The sequence below is a fragment of the Equus przewalskii genome, chromosome 1 (genome assembly GCF_037783145.1).
Source record: "Equus przewalskii isolate Varuska chromosome 1, EquPr2, whole genome shotgun sequence".
Classification (NCBI taxonomy): Eukaryota; Metazoa; Chordata; class Mammalia; order Perissodactyla; family Equidae; genus Equus; species Equus przewalskii.
The window spans coordinates 135575846-135598482 of record NC_091831.1 but is presented as its reverse complement, the minus strand read 5'-3'; the positions used below and the strand labels follow the sequence as shown (position 1 = coordinate 135598482).

Below are 22637 nucleotides of genomic sequence, written 5' to 3'. Positions count from 1 at the left end.
GAAACATATCAGTCCCAAAAGGACAAATACTGTATGATTCCACTTATATGAGGGACCTAGAGTAGTTAACCTCATAGAGACAGAAAGCAGAATGGTGGCTGCCAGTGAATGGGGGAATTAGTGTCTAATGGGTACAGAGTTTCAGTATGGGATAATGAGAAAGTTCTGGAGACAGATGGTGGTGATAACTGCATAACAATGTGAACGTACTTACTGCTATAGAACTATACACTTAAAATGGTTAAAATTATAAATTTTACATTATGTATATTTTACCAAAGTAAACAAAAAGTTATTTCTGAAACATTAGTTATAGTCTACATTTTCTGGCACATTGTAATATACACTTTCCTTGCATCATACAACTCTGTAATTTTCAAAATAGTGATTTTTTTTTCTGTATACAGCATTGTGAAGTTACTTACGTAGCAGAATATTCAAACAGCCCATAATAAGGGTTAAACATTTCCTTTGAGATCAGGAAGAACCATTCTCTGGCAACTCCTCCATAATCTAATCCCTTTTCACCATCAAACTCAATCCACAGTCGAGCCTTGAGGAAGTCTGCTCTCTTGACACCCATAATTCTCCTGTAAGAGTCCTCAAGAACAGTTGCACGGCGAAGTTTCATTTCAAATTTGTTTGGAATGTCATTCTGAAAACCCAGAGAAGAGAGACACATGGTTTAAATCGATTCAATATGACACCAAATTTCTCTCTTATAAAAGTCATAAAATCCACTGCACTCCACCCTGTGCTCAAGACCCATTTTGAGGGAAAACAAGACTAGGAACATTGTCTATATTTCCTCTATGGTATAAAAGAATCCATGCATTTTCTCTAATCACATAATAATATAGCCTTCTGATTTTTATATCTGAAGAAGCAGCAAGTTATAGTGGTAATAACGCTCACATGAAGGCATGTCATGAACAGTCAGTTCCATAGAAGTTCCAACAAGGACCATTCTGTGACCTGTAGTCTAGCTGCTGCCTGCTACTTGTTGCCTGCCTGTTGGTCCAGGGTTTTTCCCTACCTCCACTTTTCCTCCTTTGAGCCTACCCTGCTTAACTATTAACAGGTGCTAACACTTACAGACCGTGCCAGGCACTGTTCCCAACATTTTAATTTAACTTTGACCAGTAAGTTCATTTACTCCTCATAATAATACCATGAAGAAGCTACTATTATTATCTCCATTTTATTGATGAAGAAACTGAAGACAGAAGTTACGAAAGTCTTAGCTTCAGAGTCTCTGCTCTTAATGAGTGAGCTGCACTGCCTCACTAATCTTTTGTACATCCTTTGCTTATGTGACAAATGTAGATAACTACGCTTTTAGGCAGACCTTATTGTGAATTTTATGGAACTATATCTGATTCTTTTATTCTTGAGTGCTTTGTGTGCAACGTTCAAGTGGAAACCATTAAGAGAAAACATGCTATCAATATTCTGTCACTTTAAAAAAAGAAAAGAGGCTTAGCTCTAAGGAAAAAATATTAATTTTACTATCAATATATTTAGGCAAAATTGAAAGCCCTATAGAAACAATAATATAAGCAGTTTATATAAACAATATAAGCATAATATAAGCAGTTTCCTCTGCTGCTTATACAATCTAAAAAAATGGGAATATTGGAAAAAAGCAATTTTAGACTAGACACTAGGCAACTAGTGCAGGTTGGTTACTCACCAAGCATTTACTGAGGCCTGCTCTGGGCCAGGCCCCACGCTAGGTAGGTAATACAGTGGGACAAGGGATGGGAGGAAAAGGGAGTAAAAACATGCCATAAGATGTGGTCACCTCCTCAAGGAGCTTATGATCTGGTGAGTATGTGAGAAACAATATAAATGTTACTAATTCTGAGACTTAAAGGAGTAGGAAAATTGCTAATTATTGAGATATAAGCAATGTTTTGTGGGATCCTAAAAGATTGAGCTATTAATTGCAAGTGAGGCAATCAAGGAGGCCTCGAGAGGAAGTCTCGACAGGAAGGGAAGGGAGAGAGAGACTGAGGAACAGCAGGTTAAGCGGAGAGCATGCATGAGGGGTCTATTCTATTCAGAGGTACTGTACTATAGTACTACTGTAGAATACTTCCACATACTTCAGAGGGTACAGGAGGAGGAGGGGAAGGGAAAGGGGGATTATAGTGCAAGAGGAAGGTGGAGAAGTCTGTAGCCTGGGGCCAGAGTGTGGAAAGGGTGAATGGTGACTAGGAAGAGAGTCACTGAGCAGGGAGCACATGATCAGATTGCTATGTTCTCAGAAGCTGACGGGGTAGAGTGTAAAGGGTGGTTTTAAGGGGGAGAGACAAGAGGCAAGCTGGTCAGTTAAAGACCCTGAAACAGACCGTGTGAGAGAAGACAAATGAACTGTGTGAGTGAGTGACAACGGAAGAAAGAGAGGGATGGAAGAAAAATTTCCACGGTTTAACGGGATAATGTATTTCATGAGCTTACATGGTATCTGGCACAGGGTGAGCTCAATAATGATTAGTCAGCCTTATTCTTAACTAATAAGATGTTAAAGATAAGGCAGAGGAAAAGGTTAAAGATAAGGCAGAGGAAATGCTACAAGGCTTTGTAGCATTGCCTTTTAACACTTTTATCTCTCCCTCAGGGTTCTACTCTTCTGCTGTGATACATCCAGATATAGATTTTGTTTTTAAATCCTGCTTGAGACTTTTTGTTAAACTGAGAATTCAGATTCTCAGCCTCTTCCCCATGTTTTTGAGTCTCTCTTTCCTTTCATGTTTTTATCTCTTTATATGCCTTTGTTGCATTCTGGGTAATTTCCTCTCTTAATCACCAATATCACATATCATGTTGGTTAAGACGATGGACTCTGGAGCTAGACCGTTTGGTTTGTATCAGGCTTTGCCACTAATAACCATGGAACTTGATGACATTGCCTAATCTCTCTGTGCCTCAGTTTCCTCACTTGTAAAGTGTGGTGATAACAGTCCCTTTCTTATAGAGTTGTTGTAGGGACTACATGAATAATACATTCAACTTGCTAAGAAGAATGCCTGGAATGTAGTGAAAGGTCAATAAATATTAATGCTTTCGTTATGTTTTTGTGTTCTGTGACCTGTTTATAAAGGCCTTGTTCCATATCCTGCTGCCTGGAAGCTGTCAATAATTGGATACAGTAACAAGTTTATAAGTGTTCAGAGTGGCAATTGGAGAAGCTGGTGCTTCTCCACTAGCATATTTTCACTAAGAGTGAAAATATTTATTAGAAATCAGTGAAGACTGACAATCCCAAATCCTAGAAGTAGAAAAACAAATTTCCAAAGTGATTTTGACACAGTTATTATTCGAGTTTAAAAAGTTGCTGATATTTTAGGATTTTGTTAAGGCATAAAATATTTGCACTAAAAAACTATATTTCATTTTTGTTAAATTCTGGATGAAAAAAAATCTGTGGTAGCAGGCCCACCATCTTGAATCTTTGGAAAAGCAGGCTTCCTGCTTAGAACGCAAGTAAGTGTAACCCAATATCGCCACCTAGTGGTGGCATTCCTAAACTGCAGGGAAAGGGGGAAAGTACGAGCAAATTACAGAAAGGCATTAAAAAATGGTCATCACCAACAGAAATGAAACAGATGGGCAGATGATGAGTTTAGTCCCAAACATACTGAATTTGTGGTGATGTAAAAAAGTGTAGTGAACATATCTGATAAGCAGAAAAAGACAAGTAACGAGCACTGTTCCAATCACAGTTCTATTTTCAAATTTTGCAGAGAGAGGTTATATTTGAAGCTGTGGAGAATGAATAGCCAAAGCATAAAAGAATCCTGAGAGAGCTCCCACACAATCAAAGTCTAGGTCAGGAGACAATCTCCCGAGGTACTCTAACTCAGATTTGACAAAACCCAAACCCCACAAACTTCACTAGGAAATGAAGTTAGAGCTCTTTATGGCAAACTTTTAATACTATTTTTCTATACTACAGAATATCTTGAAAAATGAAGAAAGACATAAAATAATTGTGGTCTCTGATGATATATAACAGCTACTCAAAAAATAAGCACCCTTTTCCTGTAAACAACTATTCAAAATTATTACAAATGTAGAACATATTCTCTATTACTTTTTAAAATGCATTTCCCATACTTTCAGTCTACATAACAATCATTTCTAAGAACTCATTATAAGTATCACTAACCTGCTTCTTCAACTTTCTTCGGAAGAACTCATACTTTCTTTTGTAATCCCTGGAGTAGGGCACTGCCTTTAGTTGAAAATTTGGGAAAAATAAAGAACGTTTAGGTTGTTTTTATTCTGAAAAAATTTTAAAAGTTCCCCTTTGGGTATTTTATGAACATAAGTTTAAGATATCAAAAGAGACTATTTGGAAAGAAAAGTTTAATTCGAAGAAAAGCAAATATAAAACTTTAAAAATTTAAATTTCTCTGTGTAAGATAAAATTGTATTCAGCAATTCCTATGGCTGTAATTTTCATCATGCAATATTCTTGAAATGTAACATGCCAGAAACAGGAAATTTCTTCCAAGGAGAGAAATATTAGAAATGAAAATTTCCATTTCTAAAGAGACTTTCAAAGTGATTTCTCCATTAAGGGAACAATTTGAAAAATGTACTTTTTCCTTGAACTCTGAGGAGTTGCCTTTTTTATCCATTATTTTAAAAGACTAAACATGGGAGACTCAAGAGTAGTCTAAAAGAACTAAATCTTCAATTTTACTTGTTTTTGTGAATTAGAAAACAAGTAAAATCTGAAAAACTAAAAATGGAAAAAGTAGCTATAAATATAAAAGAGGATAATGATTTTGCTATCATTAATCTGACTCAAGAGTAGTATAAACATATTACATGGTAATATTTATACTTCAATACGACTGTGTCATATATACACACACATATCTATACACACACACATATCTATACACATACACATACACACATATACATATATATAATATCTTATATATACAATGATTTCTACCACAAAGTTCAAGACATGATCCTGGAGTTGATAGGGCACTGTCAGCTATCAGGTTGGCTCCTCTCTGATCTGGGGAGGACTGCCAGGATTCTTTTTCAGGCAATGGCAAGTACCAGCCTGAGCACAGCAGCCCACTGCCTTAGCATTTTGACTGTGGCTCCCTCGTCTCCCAAGGCTATTGGGTAGGGTAAGGATAACGACCTTAGATGCTCTTTGCAAACAACTGAGACCCGGAGTGGGGTAGGGGCGAGAGGAGAGAATTGCAAATGTGCTTTCCTGTCAACGCCTGCAGGATTATGCCCTTGACCATTCGCCCTTGAAGAGACAGGGGAGAGGACACTTCTGTCAGAGCAGAGTAATACAAAGATACTTACTGGTCCAGTTATTGCTACATTCTGCAACCGAGGATCTTCCCATTGTGTTCTTTTTATATCTGAAGAAAGAGAAAATCGATGTTTATTCTCATGCACAAAATTCAGTATCACAAAAAAAAAAGTAATGAAAAATCACATTGTACATACTGTGATTTATGTAGAAGATTCTTCCATCTGTGTGAGTTCTTTCTTCCCATCCTGGCTGTAATGAAGAATGTTTTTCAATTATTTTAGGAAGGGGTTTTAGATGTACAGGTAGAAAAATGGCATTGGTTATACGGTTAATTTAATTTGTACATTCCATTCTTTGTAAAAGGCATCAACCCTTTAATAATAATATTAATTATAGTTGTTAAAGAACTACTGTATTCCAAAATACAAAATGTTTGAGATAGCCAAGTTAGAGTGAGCAGTTCTCCAAACTTACAGGTAAAGGCCCCAGATCACTGGAAGAATCAAGTGACGTCTTTCCTCTCAGATGAGCTGGAATTTTCAGTCTTGGATCTTCCTTTTTTGGTAGAGTAAATAAAGAAAACAATACACACACACAAATTTTAAAATCACAGAAGTCAATCTGTTACTACGGTTTTTAGTATCAGTGGATATTTAAAATATTCTCTTTAGAGCCAGCCCTGATGGCCTAGTGGTAAAGTTCGGTGCTCTCACCACTTCGGCAGCCTAGGTTCGGTTCCCGGTCACAGAACCACAGCATCCGTCAGTTGGCATGCTGTGGTGGCAATTCACAAAGAAGAACTAGGACTTACAACTAGAAAATACAACTATGCAGTGGGGCTTTGAGGAGAAAAAAAAAAAAGAGGAAGATTGGCAACAGACGTTAGCTCAGGGAGAATCTTCCCCAGCCAAAAAGAAAAAAATCTCTTTAAAAAGTATGCTTTTCGGGCCTGGCCCGGTAGCATAGTGGTTAAGTTCACATGCTCCACTTCTGCGGGCTGGGGTTTGCGGGTTCAGATTTCAGGTGTGAACCAACACACCACTTGTCAAGCCATATTGTGGCAGCATCCCACATACAAAAAAAAAAAAAATAGAGGAAGATTGGTACAGATGTTAGCTCAGGGACAATCCTTCTCGCCCCCCCCCCCCAAAAAAAGTTCACTTTTGGGGGACTAGCCCAGTGGCATAGTGGTTAAGTTTGTGTGCTCCACTTTGGCATCCTGTGGTTCGTGGGTTTGGATCCCGGGTGCAGACCTACACACCGTTCATCAAGCCATGCTGTGGTGGCATCCCACATGCAAAATAGAGGAAGACTGGCACGGATGTTAGCTCAGTGACAATCTTCCTCAAGCAAAAAGAAGAAGATTGGCAATAGATGTTAGCTCAGGGCCAATCTTCCTTACCCCCCGCCCCCAAAAAAGGGCACACTGTTATTTCATTTGCTTAATCTGTGAAATAATATTTTCTCCATCTAAAATCTCTCATTCTCAGGCTACTCAGGCTACAGTATTCAGTCCTCAGAGTGGGATCAGTATGAACTCATCATCTCTTTCACAGAAACCATTCAGAGTATTTTGCCCCACTCTTTAGGGATTGTGTCACCATAGAGGGGTCTTCTCTAAATAAAAACTGGTGGAAGAGTGGGACATTAAACTGGACTACACGTTATGTCTCAGTCCCCAACCATGCTTTTTGGTACCTATCTGTTAAGGTGTTGATTTAGTAATATTTTTGAAAGATAGGAAGGTAAGCGCAAAAAGGTTATTAAAGTCAATTCAAATTGTTGAAGAAGAGAACAAAATTCAATTTATTTGGATTATTTATATATATCATTTTAATATTATTTTATTAAATAACTTATTAAACTATTTTAGTATTACTTAGGTACACTGATTTTTTAAGTAAATTAATTGAAATCTATTCATCTGCTGATGACTTCCAGTAATTTTTCTATTAGTGGTGAACCAACTGCTAAACAACTTTAACTCTGATCTTAAAATAAAAATCCCTATTCTCCTAGCCTTACAAGGTTTTTTGGGTAATGAAATATGGATTCAAAAGTGCTTTAGAACTATAAAGCCTCCTATAAAGGTAAAGGATTATTACTAAATTTCTTCCTAAGCACTTATGGCTAATGAGCTAAAAACTTGAAATAGGAAGTAAATGTCGATATCTCCAGGACAATCCCCCAAAATATTAAAAATAGGCATAAACATATTTTGAATAGAAATAATACTATTAAGAATTCAACATATCTTTAAGTAAAACTAGGAAACATAAGTTATACTAATAGACACTTAAAGACTATAAAGAACTATACATAAGGGATTATTATTGCTATCGCTATAAAACTGAAGAGTCAGAGTTACCCAGGTGGTGGTTTTGGTGTTGTGGTCTATGAAGAAAGGCCTCCCGTTTGGGGCATGCCGGACTTCCCAGCCTTTGGGAAGGAATCCTTGCTCCATCTCAGATGGCTGGGTCACCTGCTGTGCTGAATCACTCGTGGGGACATGTGGTTGAGTGCATGCAGGAGAACTCTGGCTCGATGGCATCTGACTGGTCTCCACTGTGGCCTAGGATATTAATTAAACCATGTTGTCATGCTTTATAGAGAACACACAAATAGCTGTGGTTAAAAAGGTAACCTGCAAACAGAATACATACTTCTTATAAATCGGCCTAAGCATGGGAGGCTCATTTTTCTAGTAGAGTGTTTTGTCAAACTTTGTTTTTACAATTATTTATAATTTCTCAGCTAATTCTCGAGTGATAAGATGCTGGGTAACAAAGTTGTGGTGGGTACATGTGACTGAGAAAGCTGGATGGGCGGGCCTGTGCCTTAGAGGCAAGGAAAGCCATAGAACCCAGTGGAGGAGGACTTTGCTCGTCCAAAAGACTCAGAGAGTTGGGGAATTCCCCATACACAGAAGTGGGTTCAGAACCTGGACAAAGTGAGTGGCAAATATTCACTATAGAAACAGGTAATTGAAATGTAATATATTCACATGGTGAAATATTAGGCAGCAGTTAAAAGAAATACACTGGGATCTATATATAAAACAACACAGATAGGGTTTTAAAACAATGTTGAGCAAAAAAAGACTTAGACTTACACAACAAAACATCTATGCAGAATCTGAAACACACTGATATAAACAATAGTTTGCACTGTTTAGCTGTCTACGTAAGTATATAAAATAGGCTGGAAGAATATTCAATGAATCAAAGATGGCGGTTCCCTCTCGGGACTGGGACCAAAGTGCTTGGTTAAAAGGAATTTAGTTTTATGTGTAAGTTTTTTTTTTTAAATAAAATGTCTAGAAACAAATATGGTAATTTGTTAATGGTAGTAAATTCTGGGTGTTAAAAAGATGTGTATTTGGTATATTATTCTCTGCACTTTTCAGCGTTAAAAAATTTCTCAATAAGAAAAACGGTGATAAGATAAAATAAATATTTTCCCAAAACACTTACAAGGAAATATTACAAAAGGCACTCACTGTTGTTAAGAACAAAGGGTCATTGTTACAAATTTCTTTAACAGAGACCAATCACTAAGATTATTTTTTAGCAAAATAATGATCTTAACCATTCAAATTACAAAATTACCCAATGGACCAGATCACTTACTTTTCCTCTTATTCCCAATTGGACTTGTTTTACACAATAACAAGTGGTAATTCATGCATATTAGAGATGCATAGGAAATGGAAGACACTTAGCACAAATGTCAGAAAATAATTAGAAGATGCTAGAAGCATCCAGTATATACTACAAAGTGATATAACAGCTTCCATAGGAATATGATGGTTTAAATTCTGTAAGAAAACAAATTGATGGACAGATTGCAGGGCACCTGTACTGTGGGCTTCGTCCAGGTAGTAGTTCTGGAGTTGTGATCTACATAATATGATCTTCCTCTTTCATCTTGTTTTTCTTCCCAACCTGGTGGTAATCCAGATGAAGTAGGCAAAAGCTAAAGAGATTAATAAGAGGAGAATTAAATATTAATAAGAAAGAATCTTTTTAAAAGGTCTACATCCCTTCTCCATTGCTAGCTCTCTTTAAAATGAACCATATTTTAAATCATATTTTAAAGCGTACAAAATAAAGTGTACAGCATTTCACTTAAAATAAACCCAGCAGAACAGACAATAATCATGAGAGTGATAACAACCATATGCTAAGTGCTTTACATGGATCCTGTCATTTAACCCCATACAAATCTTAATGAGATCATTGCTGTTATTGGCATTTTACTTAAGAAGTAAGTAGGAAGCTTAGAAAATTGAAGTAATTTCCTAATGGATACATTGCTAGTATAGAGCTAAGACTTGAACCCAGGCAGTTTAACTACAGTAATTATCACTCACAGGTGCTGAGTCAAAAGTTACCCCTGCCTTCTTTCTGTAAGGGCTGGGAAAGTGCTGCTTATTATAGTTTATTACTAACGACCAAAGAGGTTTGATTATTTCCAGGTTTACTTAAAATAGTCCAAGTCTGGTCTTCTTTTTGTCTTTTGAAACAGATTAGACTCGCCATGGCTTAGCCCGGCTCCCTAACGTGCCTTACACATAAAACCCATCACCGCTAGTCTGTTCACTAGGTACACCGCTCCTGATACACAGGAGGTGGGTGAACATTGCTGACAGTTATGATGAACTGTTAGACTACAAAATAATGGAATTCAAAGTTGCCCAGCTTTACAAATGTCCAACAGCTGGTGAGTAGAGAAATGAAATGTAGCAGATACATCTACACAATGGAATATTGTGAACTACTGAGACAGCGAACAACATGGGTAAATCCCAAAAGGCCAGACACATAAGACTACGTATGGTATGATTCCACTTACAATGAAATTTCTAGAAAAGACAAAGCTGTAGCAACAGAAAGCAGATGAGTGGTTACCTGGGGTTGAGAGTAGGTATTGGGATTGAAAGAACTTCTGGGGTGACGGAAGGGTTCTTAAACACGATTGTGGTAAAGTTTGCACAACTGTATACATTTACTAAAACTCATTTTTATGTGCACTTAAAAATGGGTGGATTTTATGGTATGTAAATTATACCTCAAGAAAGCTGTAAAAACACCCTAATCAATATATTGAGAAGAAAAGACACAGAGATAGCTTTTCCAGTACATAAAATATAAATCATCTCTAGATTCTGCTTCTCCTCTGGCGCACTTAAGCTTGTTTCTTGGATGAATGCCTGTCAATCAGAAATTGAACAGTTTCACTCTATGGAGCACATTATAAGGTGCAGTGGGAGAAGGACCACAGATCATGGTAAGCAGGATCCAGTCAAAGGGAGGAGGCCGGACAAAGGACAAGAAGTGAGAGTAAGGCTGGTGAGGGCAGTCTTTCAGTGGCATCTACCCTCTTGTTGACGGTCAATACTGGTGGGGCCAGTTGCACAGGTGAGTGCCCCATCCTTCCCCAGAACAGCATCTATGCCCTTCTCTTAGCTCAGGGCCACCTTTGTAGATGGATGCGCTATTCTTCGGTCAAGGAATTTTGAGCCTCAGCCTTCCTCTGCTGGAACTTCCATAAAAGCAAAACCAATCCCTACTTTTCAAAATTAATATACAGGCTGCCAGTCAAAACTACAAATGCTTGGTGAAAAAAAGTGAGGAGGCCATTCCAAGTGGGGAAATGGAATGTGCGTAGACCCAGAAGAGGGAGAGAGTTAGGACATGGGGAGAGTCTGTGTGGAAGAAAGAGCACAGATGGGAAGGAAGGCAGCAGGTTTCTGAGGGTGGAGAGGAGAGGGTAGGCTGAAGGGGCTGGGAGCCTGGGAGCTTTCATTTGGTTAAAAAACAAGTGGGGGCCACGTGGGGAGGGAGACACTCAATGAGAGTTGAGCTGGGAAGGATGGAGGCTGGGAGACCAGAAGGGAGTGAGCAGTGCAGGCACGAAGTGTCAGGGTCTAGACTCCAGTCAAGGTTGTGGCTGGGATGCCACTAAGGAGGCAGCAGAAGCCTCGGCAGACTGGTGGACGCGAGACTGAAGGGAAGAGAGGGAAAGGGGACTGATAAACTCCAACCTGGCCACTGAGCCAGGACACCAGTGCGCACCTGACTGAGTGACTGAACCCTGATGTGACACCTCACGTACGGGGCAGAAACGGCTGCCAGGTGCCATGGCTCATGTACAGAGCACTGGCGCTAGACACCATAACTCCGAATTGTGTGCAGCCTGCAGCAGACCACCTCCAGCCAGCACAGTGCATCAACCGACAAGGCCGGGTATCACCCACAGTCCCCAGCACCCCCAGACTTGGCTTTCTTACTATGGGAGCGACAGTTCTCCTGTTTTTGTCCTTAAAGGTCCTACCTTCCCCATTTCTCCTCCCCTGAACTTCATCCACCACAGCCTAGATTCTGTGCTGGATCAGTTCCCTGTTGGCAGTCAAAAGCTCATACTCGGCGCTCCATGAAACAAAAGGTGCTGCGTTTTATATTTTTACTGATGACTGAGGGGAGAGGAGAAAACTCACCACAGGAAGTGTAGGCTGTTCCTCAAAAGTATAGGCTTGTAAGCTGCCTCTTCTGCTGGAATGATTCTTATGGGGAAAAAAAAAAGAACAATGACAACTTTAGGTCTTGGATGTAAAGGTCTTTGAAGGGCAGATAAGGTAGCAGGGTGGATATGATGGAGCGTACAAAGAACGCCCACTAGGAAGTGACCGTGGACACTGTATGCGAAGGCACTGAGCCTCTCTCAACACCACCACATGCTGGTGACTTCCAACTTCCAGCTCACACTTCTCCCCGTGCCCTAGTCCTACACTGCAACCTGGATACTTCCTCTTGAATGTCTAACAGACACCCCTTCAGTGTGACCAAAACTGGATTTGGTTTTTCCCTGTCCATACCCTCTCAAACCTGTTCCTTCTTGGGTATTCTTCATGTCAGTGGGCAGTTCTTGAGTCCAGCAGCTGCCTAAGTCAGATATCAGTCAGTCACCTGGCTTCTTCCCCTCCCGTCCCTTACAGCCAGGTCAGTCACCAGATTCTATTCATTCTATTTATGACTAGCTCTCAAATACATTCCCCCTGGACTTTAGGTCATTTTTTTAAACTCCAAATTTTCATCATTTGTCACCTTGATTATTACTGTAGAAAATCCTAATAGATTGCCCTGCTTTGAGTCTTATTTCCTTCAATGTACTCTTCATATTATGTGTAGCAGCCGAAAGAGTGGTCTATAGTGCAGATCTCGTGACATACTCTCTAGCTCAAGGCCCTTCAGTGACTTCTTACAGTCACTAAGATAAAATCTAAAGCACAGAACGCAACACTTAGGGAACCTCATGACCTGGCTTTTCCTGACAGCTCCAGCCACTTCTCGCCTCACAACCCACCCTCTGGACATTGCAGGTTACTTGTTTCCCGGAAATCCCATGATCTTTCTTTCCTTGCGCTTTTATATGAATGCTGTTGTCATACACCTGAAATATCTTAGTCTTGTTATTTAATGACATCAAAATTTATAGTAGACATATAAATTGTGAGAATATCTATTGCAGTATTGTTTCTAACAACAAAGAACTGTAAACAATCCAAAGTCCATCAATAGGAGACTGGTGAAATATCTCAAAGGTTACTCGCACAATGGAATATGCCAGAGTTTGATGATTTTTTTTGTTGGTTTTAAAAGGAGTATATCTATATTCACTGAAATGGTCCAATGTCTGGGACAGAGAAAGTGAAGAAAGTAAGTTACCAAAAAGTGTGTATAAGATGATCTCAGGTTAAAAAATTATATACAAATATATGTGTGCATGCATGTTTATGAATACATAGACAATATTTATGACAATATATGCCAAACCATTAACAGTGAGTAAGGGAGCATATATTCAAGGTATATGTTAGAGGTAAGATGGAAGATTTAATTTTTATATTATACACCTCAATACTGTTTCAATTTTTAACCATGACCACACAATACTTTAAAAATAATAAATTAAGTGTTTTCAATAGGTAACGGATGCAAATAGTATAAAATTCAAAAGGTACAAAAGATATATGTCATGCACACTCTGTTTCTCTCTTCAAGCAATATTACCAGTTTCCTGTTTAGCTTTCAAAAAATATCATGTCCATATTTATTCTTGATCACTAAAATAATTTAAATAAATGTCAGTAAATCAAACACACTGTTCCGTACCTTGCTGTTTTTCACTGACCAATATCTCTTAGGGATTGTTCCATACAACTTATACATTCAAAGCCACTTCATTATTTTTGACGGCTGCATAGTATTTCATTGTATGGATGCCATGTATTACTTTTATAATTAAAAAAAATAGGAGGAAAGAAAATAGAATCTTTTGCAACTTATCAGCAAATCAATATAGCTTATCCTATAAGTCTTTGACTGACCTTCCCACTCCCCTGACAAAAACATAAAATGAAATGCATGGGAGACAGAATAGACAGATGGAAGAAAGGAGGGAAAGGCAGCAGGCAGGCAGATATGCTCTTGGACATCCACACAGGTATTCGCATAGAGCTGTTTACATGGGAGCTTCTCGAAGAAGGTGATGGAACAGAACTCATAAAGTTTTTCTGTTAAGGTCCAGACAGTAAATATTTTTTGTGAACCTTACAGTCTCTGTTACAGCTACTCAGCTCTCTTGATGTGGTGTGAAAGCAGCCATAGGCAATACTTCAACAAATGGACAGGACTGTATTCTAATGATACTTTAACTAGCATACAGTGCCTTGCGTATAGTCAGCCCTCAATAAATACTTACTAACTAAACGAAAAGCAGAGGAATTCCAACTGGAAATGACCGTAGCATCCTCAGAGAATAATCTGTCTTCCACTGAAAGATCTCTCTTGACACAGATTAGAGAGCTAGCCACAAAGATCTCATCAGGGCAGTGTATTTTGGAATACCTGCTTCTGGACCTCATGGACAGCAATTTTTATAGCGGTTGCTGGGGTGAGAATGTCATCTAGTTCCTTGTTTAGTCAAAGTACATCAGCTCTCATTCATACATGGGTATTAGTGACATGTATGTTATAACTAAGAAGGTGAAGGGCAGCTCCTGACATCCACGACCTTTGCCTGGCCCTCATAGGCAGGATCAAGACAAATCAAGACCACGCTGTGATCATGCCCGAACACAGACAAAACATGAACGTTGTCCAAGCCACGAAATACCAAACATCTCCCCATCCTGGCCAATGTGACTGCTGCTCTTTTTTTTTCTTTTTCTTTCCTTTTTTTTTTTTTTTTTTTTACTAATTACAGCTTTAGCCTCACTACAGATAAGATTTGAGATACCCAATCACAGAATTACCCTGCTTCCAGACAGCAACCAATGCAGAGCAAAGTGTTGATTCCTTAAATGCTCCTCAAAATCACCTAACATGAGCCCAAATCCTTTAAGTCTTTCCTAACATATTCTTACCAAGACACGGTGCGTGTTCTCCCCTGCTGAAACAAGTAATAAACCCAACTTGTTCAACTACAGGTGTGTTCCTGGTGGTCTTTAGCTAGAGAGCATTCACATAATGGACATTAGACTCTATGACCGTTTGGGTTATCCACAACTCTGCTCCATACTATTAGTGGGAATATTCGATAAATGAACATGCTATAAAGTCCTAAAGTCCCTAACACCTTATTACATGCCATTTAAGACAAGATTTTATGAAAAAGTTAGTTATTGAATGGAATAACATACAGAACATAAAATCCTCAAGCTACAACAAAATCTAAGAGCATCTTACTGAGCTGGATACTGGCTGGCTGGTGGCTGAATTTCCACAAGTAGTGAGTCTGGCATTCAAATCTTCTGCAAGATGAGTCTGAGCATCCAAGTTACTTGACGGTGGAAGTGATGGGAAGGCCTGATTGCTATACATGGCGGCTTCATCTTCCCTTATAATTTCCCAGCTCTAAAACGAACAGAACAAGCTTAAGCCACACATCCTTTAATCTATTGCTATAACATGTGTCTATCAATGAGAACTAGAAAATTATTTCTACCTCTGAAGACTCTCGGTTGTCAACGTTTTCTGTTTCCTCGGATATCTGCCGCCGGGTGGTAAATGCACGTTGCGCTTGCAGTTGAATGTTCCCATTCTCGGCATCCGTTAGGTTGTCCCTGTATTGAAGTATCAAACCCATCAACCATGCTTGTAGACAGTTAAAAGGATACTCAAAGATTCTGTGATCCTTTAAAGAAATACCCATACTAGATCAGAATGTATTGTTTTTGGCCAAAGGCTATTTCAACATGCGTAGATTAAGTCGTGGGCATACTGGCACCTTCAGAGTACCTTACAGAGTCACAGTTTTTGTGAGAATGGGTAACATGTCTGACTCTGGTACTTTAGTTCATCACTGTGCCTAGGATAATGCTTGACACGTATGGGCACTCAAAAATGTCTGTTGAATGGAGGAATATCTGAGTTTCATAAACAATTTCATTGTATTATTATTTTGCCCTGTTATGACAAGAGTAAAACATAAAGTAGCTCTAGAAAGTTCATAAAAGAGAAGCTTTAAGAGCTACATACACATCTTCATGAATCAGTCCGTAACATTTTCCAGAACTGATCTTAAGCCAAGAGTAAAGTTCTCCATTCATGAAAGCAGAGGGCAGAGTGAAAAATAGTGTAAGGACACCATAATTAAAAACTTAATAGATTATGGATTAAATAGTATCTGTTTTTGAGCATTTATAGTAATGGGCCTGGTCTGAAAAAAGGACAATAGTAAAGGCACCTCTGAGTTTAGGAGAGGTATAGTAAATCAGACTGAATACCCTTACCCCAGTCATTTATTAGTTATATTATTTTAAGTATTTGCATTTAATATAACTAGACCATCACATCAAGAATTCTGTACAAATATTTAATAAAAAAATTATTGTTAATTTATTTAATGCTATATAAGCCCAGGACAGTCAGAAGAGCAGCTCTTACTGTTGCTGGAGAAAACATAATTTTCACAGATGGTCCTAATGGAATGCTTGAGATTTTTTCCCCCACTAAATACTTGATTTTGGCTAGCTGAAAACAATATAAATCATAGTGAAAGAAATGTGATTCTGCTCAAGTCAGGCTTGCCATAATACTGAGATATGCAATAGGATAATTTTGTAGAATATTACAGTGTACAGTTTTGCAATCTATATGTCATCCCACAGAGATAAATGCTTCTGTGCCATGAAGAACCTGGATCACTGATTTGCTTTGGAAGGATCTGAGAATAGAAAATATCTATGAAAGTGCTTAACTATACCAGACACAAAATACCAAAGCCAAAACTCAAAAGGTTAAAGCACAAATAAGCAAAATTTTAAGTCTATGTCAAAAAGCAGAAAACTAAAGAAAGACTTCATAAGGCTATAAGGAAGGAAAAGTGGACGGACAGTTGACAATAAGAATGAATAATGGGAGAATCTGTAAATGTATATTTACAAACAGTCAGATGATAATAAAAGAAAAATGTCACTGAGGAGACGTAAATTAGAATACCCTGAAGGTCATTCTGTCCTTGATATGTGTACATGGGAAATCATGTATACATTGACCAGATTGGCAAATGGGTGTTTAACAAAAGACCTTTGTTATTGAGTCCTTTATATTTAAACATAATTTATATTTAAAAAATAGTGTACTGTGGAAATTAACATTTTATTATATTTTCGTAACAAACTACAAAAAGTCTCCAAGATTTTCTAAACCAATCTGAAAAATGTACTCTTTGTGGTGACATAATAATTAAAAACATAAACAACTGACAATGTATTAAAATAAAGAAGCAATTAGAAGGGTGATATTTGTAATACATAATTTTGAATATTATCAAATCATTTTTAAAAAGAAACAGGGAAGACAGCATTTTTAAAGCTCTAGGCCATAAAAATCCTGGTATTCTTATAGTTTATGGATCCCTATACTATTATGAATCTATCTGAGACATGACTTCCAAATGAAAATTAGTGGTCGAATGTATTCAGATTACAAATGTGAAAGCCATCATCACATACTGAGGGGTTGGTCTTTTCCACTGTGTTCTTCTAGATTCATGGTTTACATAGTAGGTCCTTCCAAGAACATCCTGCCTCTCTTCCCATCCTGGAGGTAGAGGAGAAGGTTCTTGTTGCTGCTGCAAATGGCAAGCAGCATCCGGTTGGTCCAAAACAACCCAGCCAGGCTAAAAAACAGAATGGTAACAATTAAGTTTATACTTGATTTTTTGCACCTTATAAATTATGCTAGAGAAAATTTAAAAGGAGATTTAGCTTATTCAGTTCCAGAAATTATGCAAAGACAGAATTAGCACATTATCAACTTTTAAGACCATCATATGAATATTTTATGATAGTAAGACTTTTTTTGCAAAATGATAACATTTATATTTTTCTTGAAATAGTTATAAAATTTTTCATTTTAAAACATACCTAATTAAAAAAAGGACAGAAAAAACTTTTAAATAAACAAACAATGGAAAGCACTGAGAAATTGAGAACCATAGCCTAAATCAGTGTAACCTTAGGCTATTCTCTAAATTATAAGCAAATGAATGAAGGGCAGGGATCATGTCATATTGGGCATTGTCTCTCCCACAGAGAAAGCACCTCATTATAGTGGAAATCAATAACTATCTGAGACCTGAAAAAAAGTCAACAGATGAAGGTCAAACATGTAGAAGCATGACAGGGAAAAGCAAAAGATTTAGAAATAATTGCTACAGTGAACTCTCTAGAGATTGAAAAGTCATTATGATCCTCTGGTCTGACTTTTCTCTTTCTCCTCTGGACCATGGAAAGGCATTTTGGTCAAGTCATAAAACAGCCAAAGAAAGAAAGTTTTGTTTTGTTTTGTTTAAATGCCAAGAAGGCACTGGAAATTTCCTCTGAGACTAGCAAGGGGCAAATATCCATCAGGCCTTAGCTGGGGTAGTTAGAGTAAGGAATTAATTGAAAAAGGTAGAGAGACTTAATGACATGCTTTTATACAGGAAACCTCATGACAGAAAAGGCAATAGGTTAAAGTTTCTACTAAATAAAGCATAAAAAACTAGTGAAGAAAACTTAAAAATTCTCCTAAAGGAACAAAAAAGAAGTCCTGAATGAATGAAAAGACATCATATGATGTCGGCTAGGAAGACTCAATCCCACAAACGTGTCAATTCTCCCCAATTTAATCTATAAACTTACCAAGATTCTGATAAAACTACATTATGGATTTTTTAAAATAATGAGACAAGGCAATTCTCAAGTTCAAAAAGAAACACAAACAAGCAAGAATAACCAGCCTCATTCTAAAAAAGAATGAGGGAAGATTAACCCTAGCAGATAAAACATATTATAAACCACAATAATTAAAGTTGTGTAGCGCTGGTGCATGCATAGACAGACAGCTCAAGAGAATGGATGAGAAAGCCCAGAAAGAGACTCAACTTTATAGGAATTTAGTATATGATAAAAACATTTCAAATTTGTGAGAGAATAGGCAAATTACTTAAAAAAGGAAAAAATTTAATTTGGATTGCTACCTCAAACCTTATACCAGGATGTTGCAGATTGAAAAATATTTAAGAGTTAAAAAATAAAACCAAAATGTATTAGAACAAACGTTGGGAGATTTTAAAAATGTATTCTAAGAGTGGAAAAGCCATTTAATACGCCATCAAACCAAAAAGGCATAAAAGAGATTGATAAATCTGATCAAAACCCTCCAAATCTGTAAATGGCAAAAACTACTAAATCAAAGTGAAAAAAAAAATAAAATAAAGAACAAAAAACAAATGACAAACTGGGCAACATATTTGGTACTATAATGATAGGCAAAAAATAATTTCCTTGATATATACAAAATCTTTTTTTTTCTAGGCACTGGGGATCTGGCACTGAAGGGCTGTTGTGTGCCAGCCAGTTGACGGCTTAGAAGATGAAAGGGAATTCTTCTATGTTGGAAGGCTGGATCTGAAAATGAAGAGCCAGGGAGAAGAGCTGGGAAGGAAAGGAATGTTTTCTGGCAATACGGAGAGAAGGCTAGGGGTTTCTGCAGCCAGGAGAATCACTTCTGGCTGGCTCTGTGAGAGGGTCATGGACTGAGGCAGAGCAGAAGGTGAGGGGTAGGGAGAGAGGAAGATGGAAAGAACTATTCCAGGAAAAGGGATCTGGATGGGAAGTAAAACTGACTTTTTCTTTCTTAGTCTTCTTTATTTTTTCCTTTTTACTCTTCTATGGGAACTGTCATCTCTTTAATTTTGTTTCTTTCTTTTTATTGCTCAACTCCATTTTCTTTCTTCCCTCTATCCTCTTCTTTTCTCTCCATCTATTCCTTTTCTATTCCTTTAAATGATTTTAATACGGGATCACACACTTAAAAATTAGTCTTGTATCTATTAAATTGGGTTTTATTTCTCTGGTCTCAATTTCAAAAGCATGTGAGTTGAATTTTTATATTTCATTCTCTTGGGAAAAAAAGATTAAACTTTAAAAAATATAGTCATTAATTATTCTGCAGATTAATGAAAGTTATTAATAAAAGAGTTCTAACGACTGCTGTAAAGGATTGTAAAAATATTCGGAGCTGGGAAAATGGTACCAGAAGAATATTTCTTTAAAATCCTCTTAAAAATTTCTCTTTTAAATACCTACTTATTGAATTTATGTTATTCAAGTAATCTTCAGAAGGAGGGTATAAGAATTAATTTAATTAAGGGCCTTTTAAAAAATCCTGTTTCGGGGCTGGCCCCTTGGCCGAGCGGTTAGGTTCGCGCGCTCCGCTGCAGGCGGCCCAGTGTTTCGTTGGTTCGAATCCCGGGCGCGGACATGACACTGCTCGTCGGACCACGCTGAGGCAGCGTCCCACATGCCACAACTAGAAGGACCCACAGCGAGGAATATACAACTATGTACCGGGGGGCTTTGGGGAGAAAAAGGAAAAAATAAAAAATCTTTAAAAAAAAAAAATCCTGTTTCAAGGTTGAGAAAATGTACGCTTGTACATTTGAACATTGTTTAGAAAGACTGAGTTTTCATTTTTTGTATGGAATGTCTCTCTATTAAACATGTATCAGCTAATATTCTTCACAAAATCATTTTTTAAGAACCAATGAATGTTACTTAATTACTAACCTCGAAGCTAACATGCAATTGCTCACAATTTAACAGAGTCAAAGTGGGTCAGAAAGAAAGCATTCAGAGCTACAACAAATGTTATATTATATGTTCATCTTGTAAAATACATACAACTAAATCTAAAGTTGCAAAGGGTACAAAAAACAAATGTTACATAATTATCTAGCACAGTCACATTTTATCATACTAAGGAATACAAACGGCCTGAGAGTGAGCCTCCTTTGAAAATTACAATTGTTTTCTTTAAATAGCAGAATTCTATGTATTCAGTCACAAACTCGGTGTCAAAGGCAAGACTTCTCTGGTCATTAGCTACACAGAAGATAAATAAGCACAGATTCATGTGTTTGAATTCCTAGGGCCTTTCATAAATAAACTCCTACACGCTTACATCTGCTGAAATTATAAGGTGTATTCTGAGGGAATTCAAACATTGAGACATGAGACCACAAAACGAAACGAAGCAGCTCTACCCACAGAAACTGAACTGTGAATAAGCTACCTGTGATACGTGTATGTGGGCAAAACTTGGAGCAGGTTACCAAATAATGAAATGCTGTTAAATTTTTTTTAAGTTACTAAATAAAGAATTTTCTTTCTTCACAGCAGACATCCTTCATTTCAAACAGAATTCCATTATGCAGGATACCCTGGGCACCAAAATGCCAGGTAGAGCAACTTCTACCCGATAAATATCCACAAACTTTAAAAAATCATTATTTTAACATATATCAGAGAAAAACTAAAAACGAAAAAAGTAATCAAATAAGGGAATATAGACTTAAAAGAGGATACCAAGTTCTTTGATGGCCAAACAGAGGGCTGACTATATTCTATGATTTAAAGGATAAAAGTTCTGTCCTTTTATTGTTATAGATTCCCCCACAAAGTAAAATCTCATTAGTACATATACAAAATTCCCAGCGAGCTTTGCTGCAAATGCACTGCTGGTTCGCAAGCTTTCTTTCTCAAGGCATGTGAGTGTGTGAGGTAGAGCCCAGCCCTTGGGGAGGTCCCTCAGCTTTACAGTTCTTCTGGAGACATAAGCAGACCCTCAGTCAAACAGGCATGACTGTTGAGGAATGCACACAAACTAAACCCTTCAAAGCAAACCGCTGCCAATACACTGTGTGCTTTCAGTAAATATTGCAGAGTAAGATGCAATCTTTTGATGATAATGTTCCTTCACTGGGAACCTCAAGGGGCAGGTGTTTTTGTCTCCTTTTCAAATCATGAATTCTTCTGCTAGCAGAAACCCTACAGCCCATCTGGTACAATCCTGTCACTCTGCAAATGAAGAACCTGAGGTTCAGAGAACTTCAAAGTGGCTGAACTTCAGTGAACTCACACAGTCATTCGGCTGGCTAGTTGCAGAGCTTGCGACTAGGATTCCAATCTCTAGATCCCCGTCCACTTCCCTTCCAAATACACACTCTCTGCCTCTTCTTCACTCAACCCAGAGGCGTGGCTCTGCCCCAACCCTGGACTGGGACTTCCTCTTAGCCTGTTATCCATGAAGACTCTTAAATTCTATCTGCTCCAAATAAACGTGGCTTTCTATCAGATCACTTGAATTCTCTCCCCCTCTCTCTTTCTCTCGTTCCCTTCCTTTCTTATGAGCAACCCCCACAACCAGGAAAATTAAAGTAACAGGAATTACATTTTATAAAAGAGTACCTAATTAGTAGAGTCTCCTCAAATTTCCACATATTTAACTTATGAATACTAAATTTAATAAATGGGAAGATAACATAGTTTTAGAAAACTTTAAAAAACTAGGAACAGTTAATGACTTATACAGTAAATGCTTTCATTTGTGAACATTGTATTCTCTATTCCCTAAGAAAGCCTCAATAATGGCCATTCATTCTAAAGAAATATCCTTAGAGGAAAAAAATGGTTAATGAATGCTTGGGTGAAATAAACAAATGTCCAGGTAAACAATTTTTATTGCACACATTAATTTCATTGAATAAAGTTATTTTCTCTTGAGAGTATAGGAAAATAAGAAATCAGATATTGTCTTTTTAGTTTAACCAAATATTTATAAAATCTCACCTCTAATTCCTCGGCCTGTTCTGCGTTATCTTCTTCTGAGCCGTTGGTTTTAGGTAAATAAGTCATTTTTAATCTCAGATAACCTTTAACTCTCGATTTATGACTGTAGAAAAGAAAAAATTATTCACAACTTTAACAGTAGGAAGAAAAGCA

At 37.6% G+C, this 22637-nt stretch overlaps 1 protein-coding gene across 7 annotated transcripts in view; it reads right to left on the bottom strand.

The window, feature by feature from the left end:
• Positions 1-22637, bottom strand: part of NEDD4 (NEDD4 E3 ubiquitin protein ligase) — a 145920-nt gene that overhangs the window by 12110 nt on the left and 111173 nt on the right. For all 7 annotated transcript variants that reach the window (XM_070579508.1, XM_070579526.1, XM_008516282.2 and 4 more), the window contains 12 exons: positions 22485-22587; positions 17322-17488; positions 15311-15428; positions 15052-15219; positions 11802-11867; positions 9158-9277; positions 7671-7874; positions 5777-5857; positions 5497-5551; positions 5350-5408; positions 4175-4240; positions 426-655 (listed from right to left, as the gene is read on the bottom strand). In XM_070579508.1, the coding sequence (XP_070435609.1) occupies positions 426-655; positions 4175-4240; positions 5350-5408; positions 5497-5551; positions 5777-5857; positions 7671-7874; positions 9158-9277; positions 11802-11867; positions 15052-15219; positions 15311-15428; positions 17322-17488; positions 22485-22587 (1437 nt within the window). The remainder of the gene's footprint in view (positions 1-425; positions 656-4174; positions 4241-5349; positions 5409-5496; positions 5552-5776; positions 5858-7670; positions 7875-9157; positions 9278-11801; positions 11868-15051; positions 15220-15310; positions 15429-17321; positions 17489-22484; positions 22588-22637) is intronic.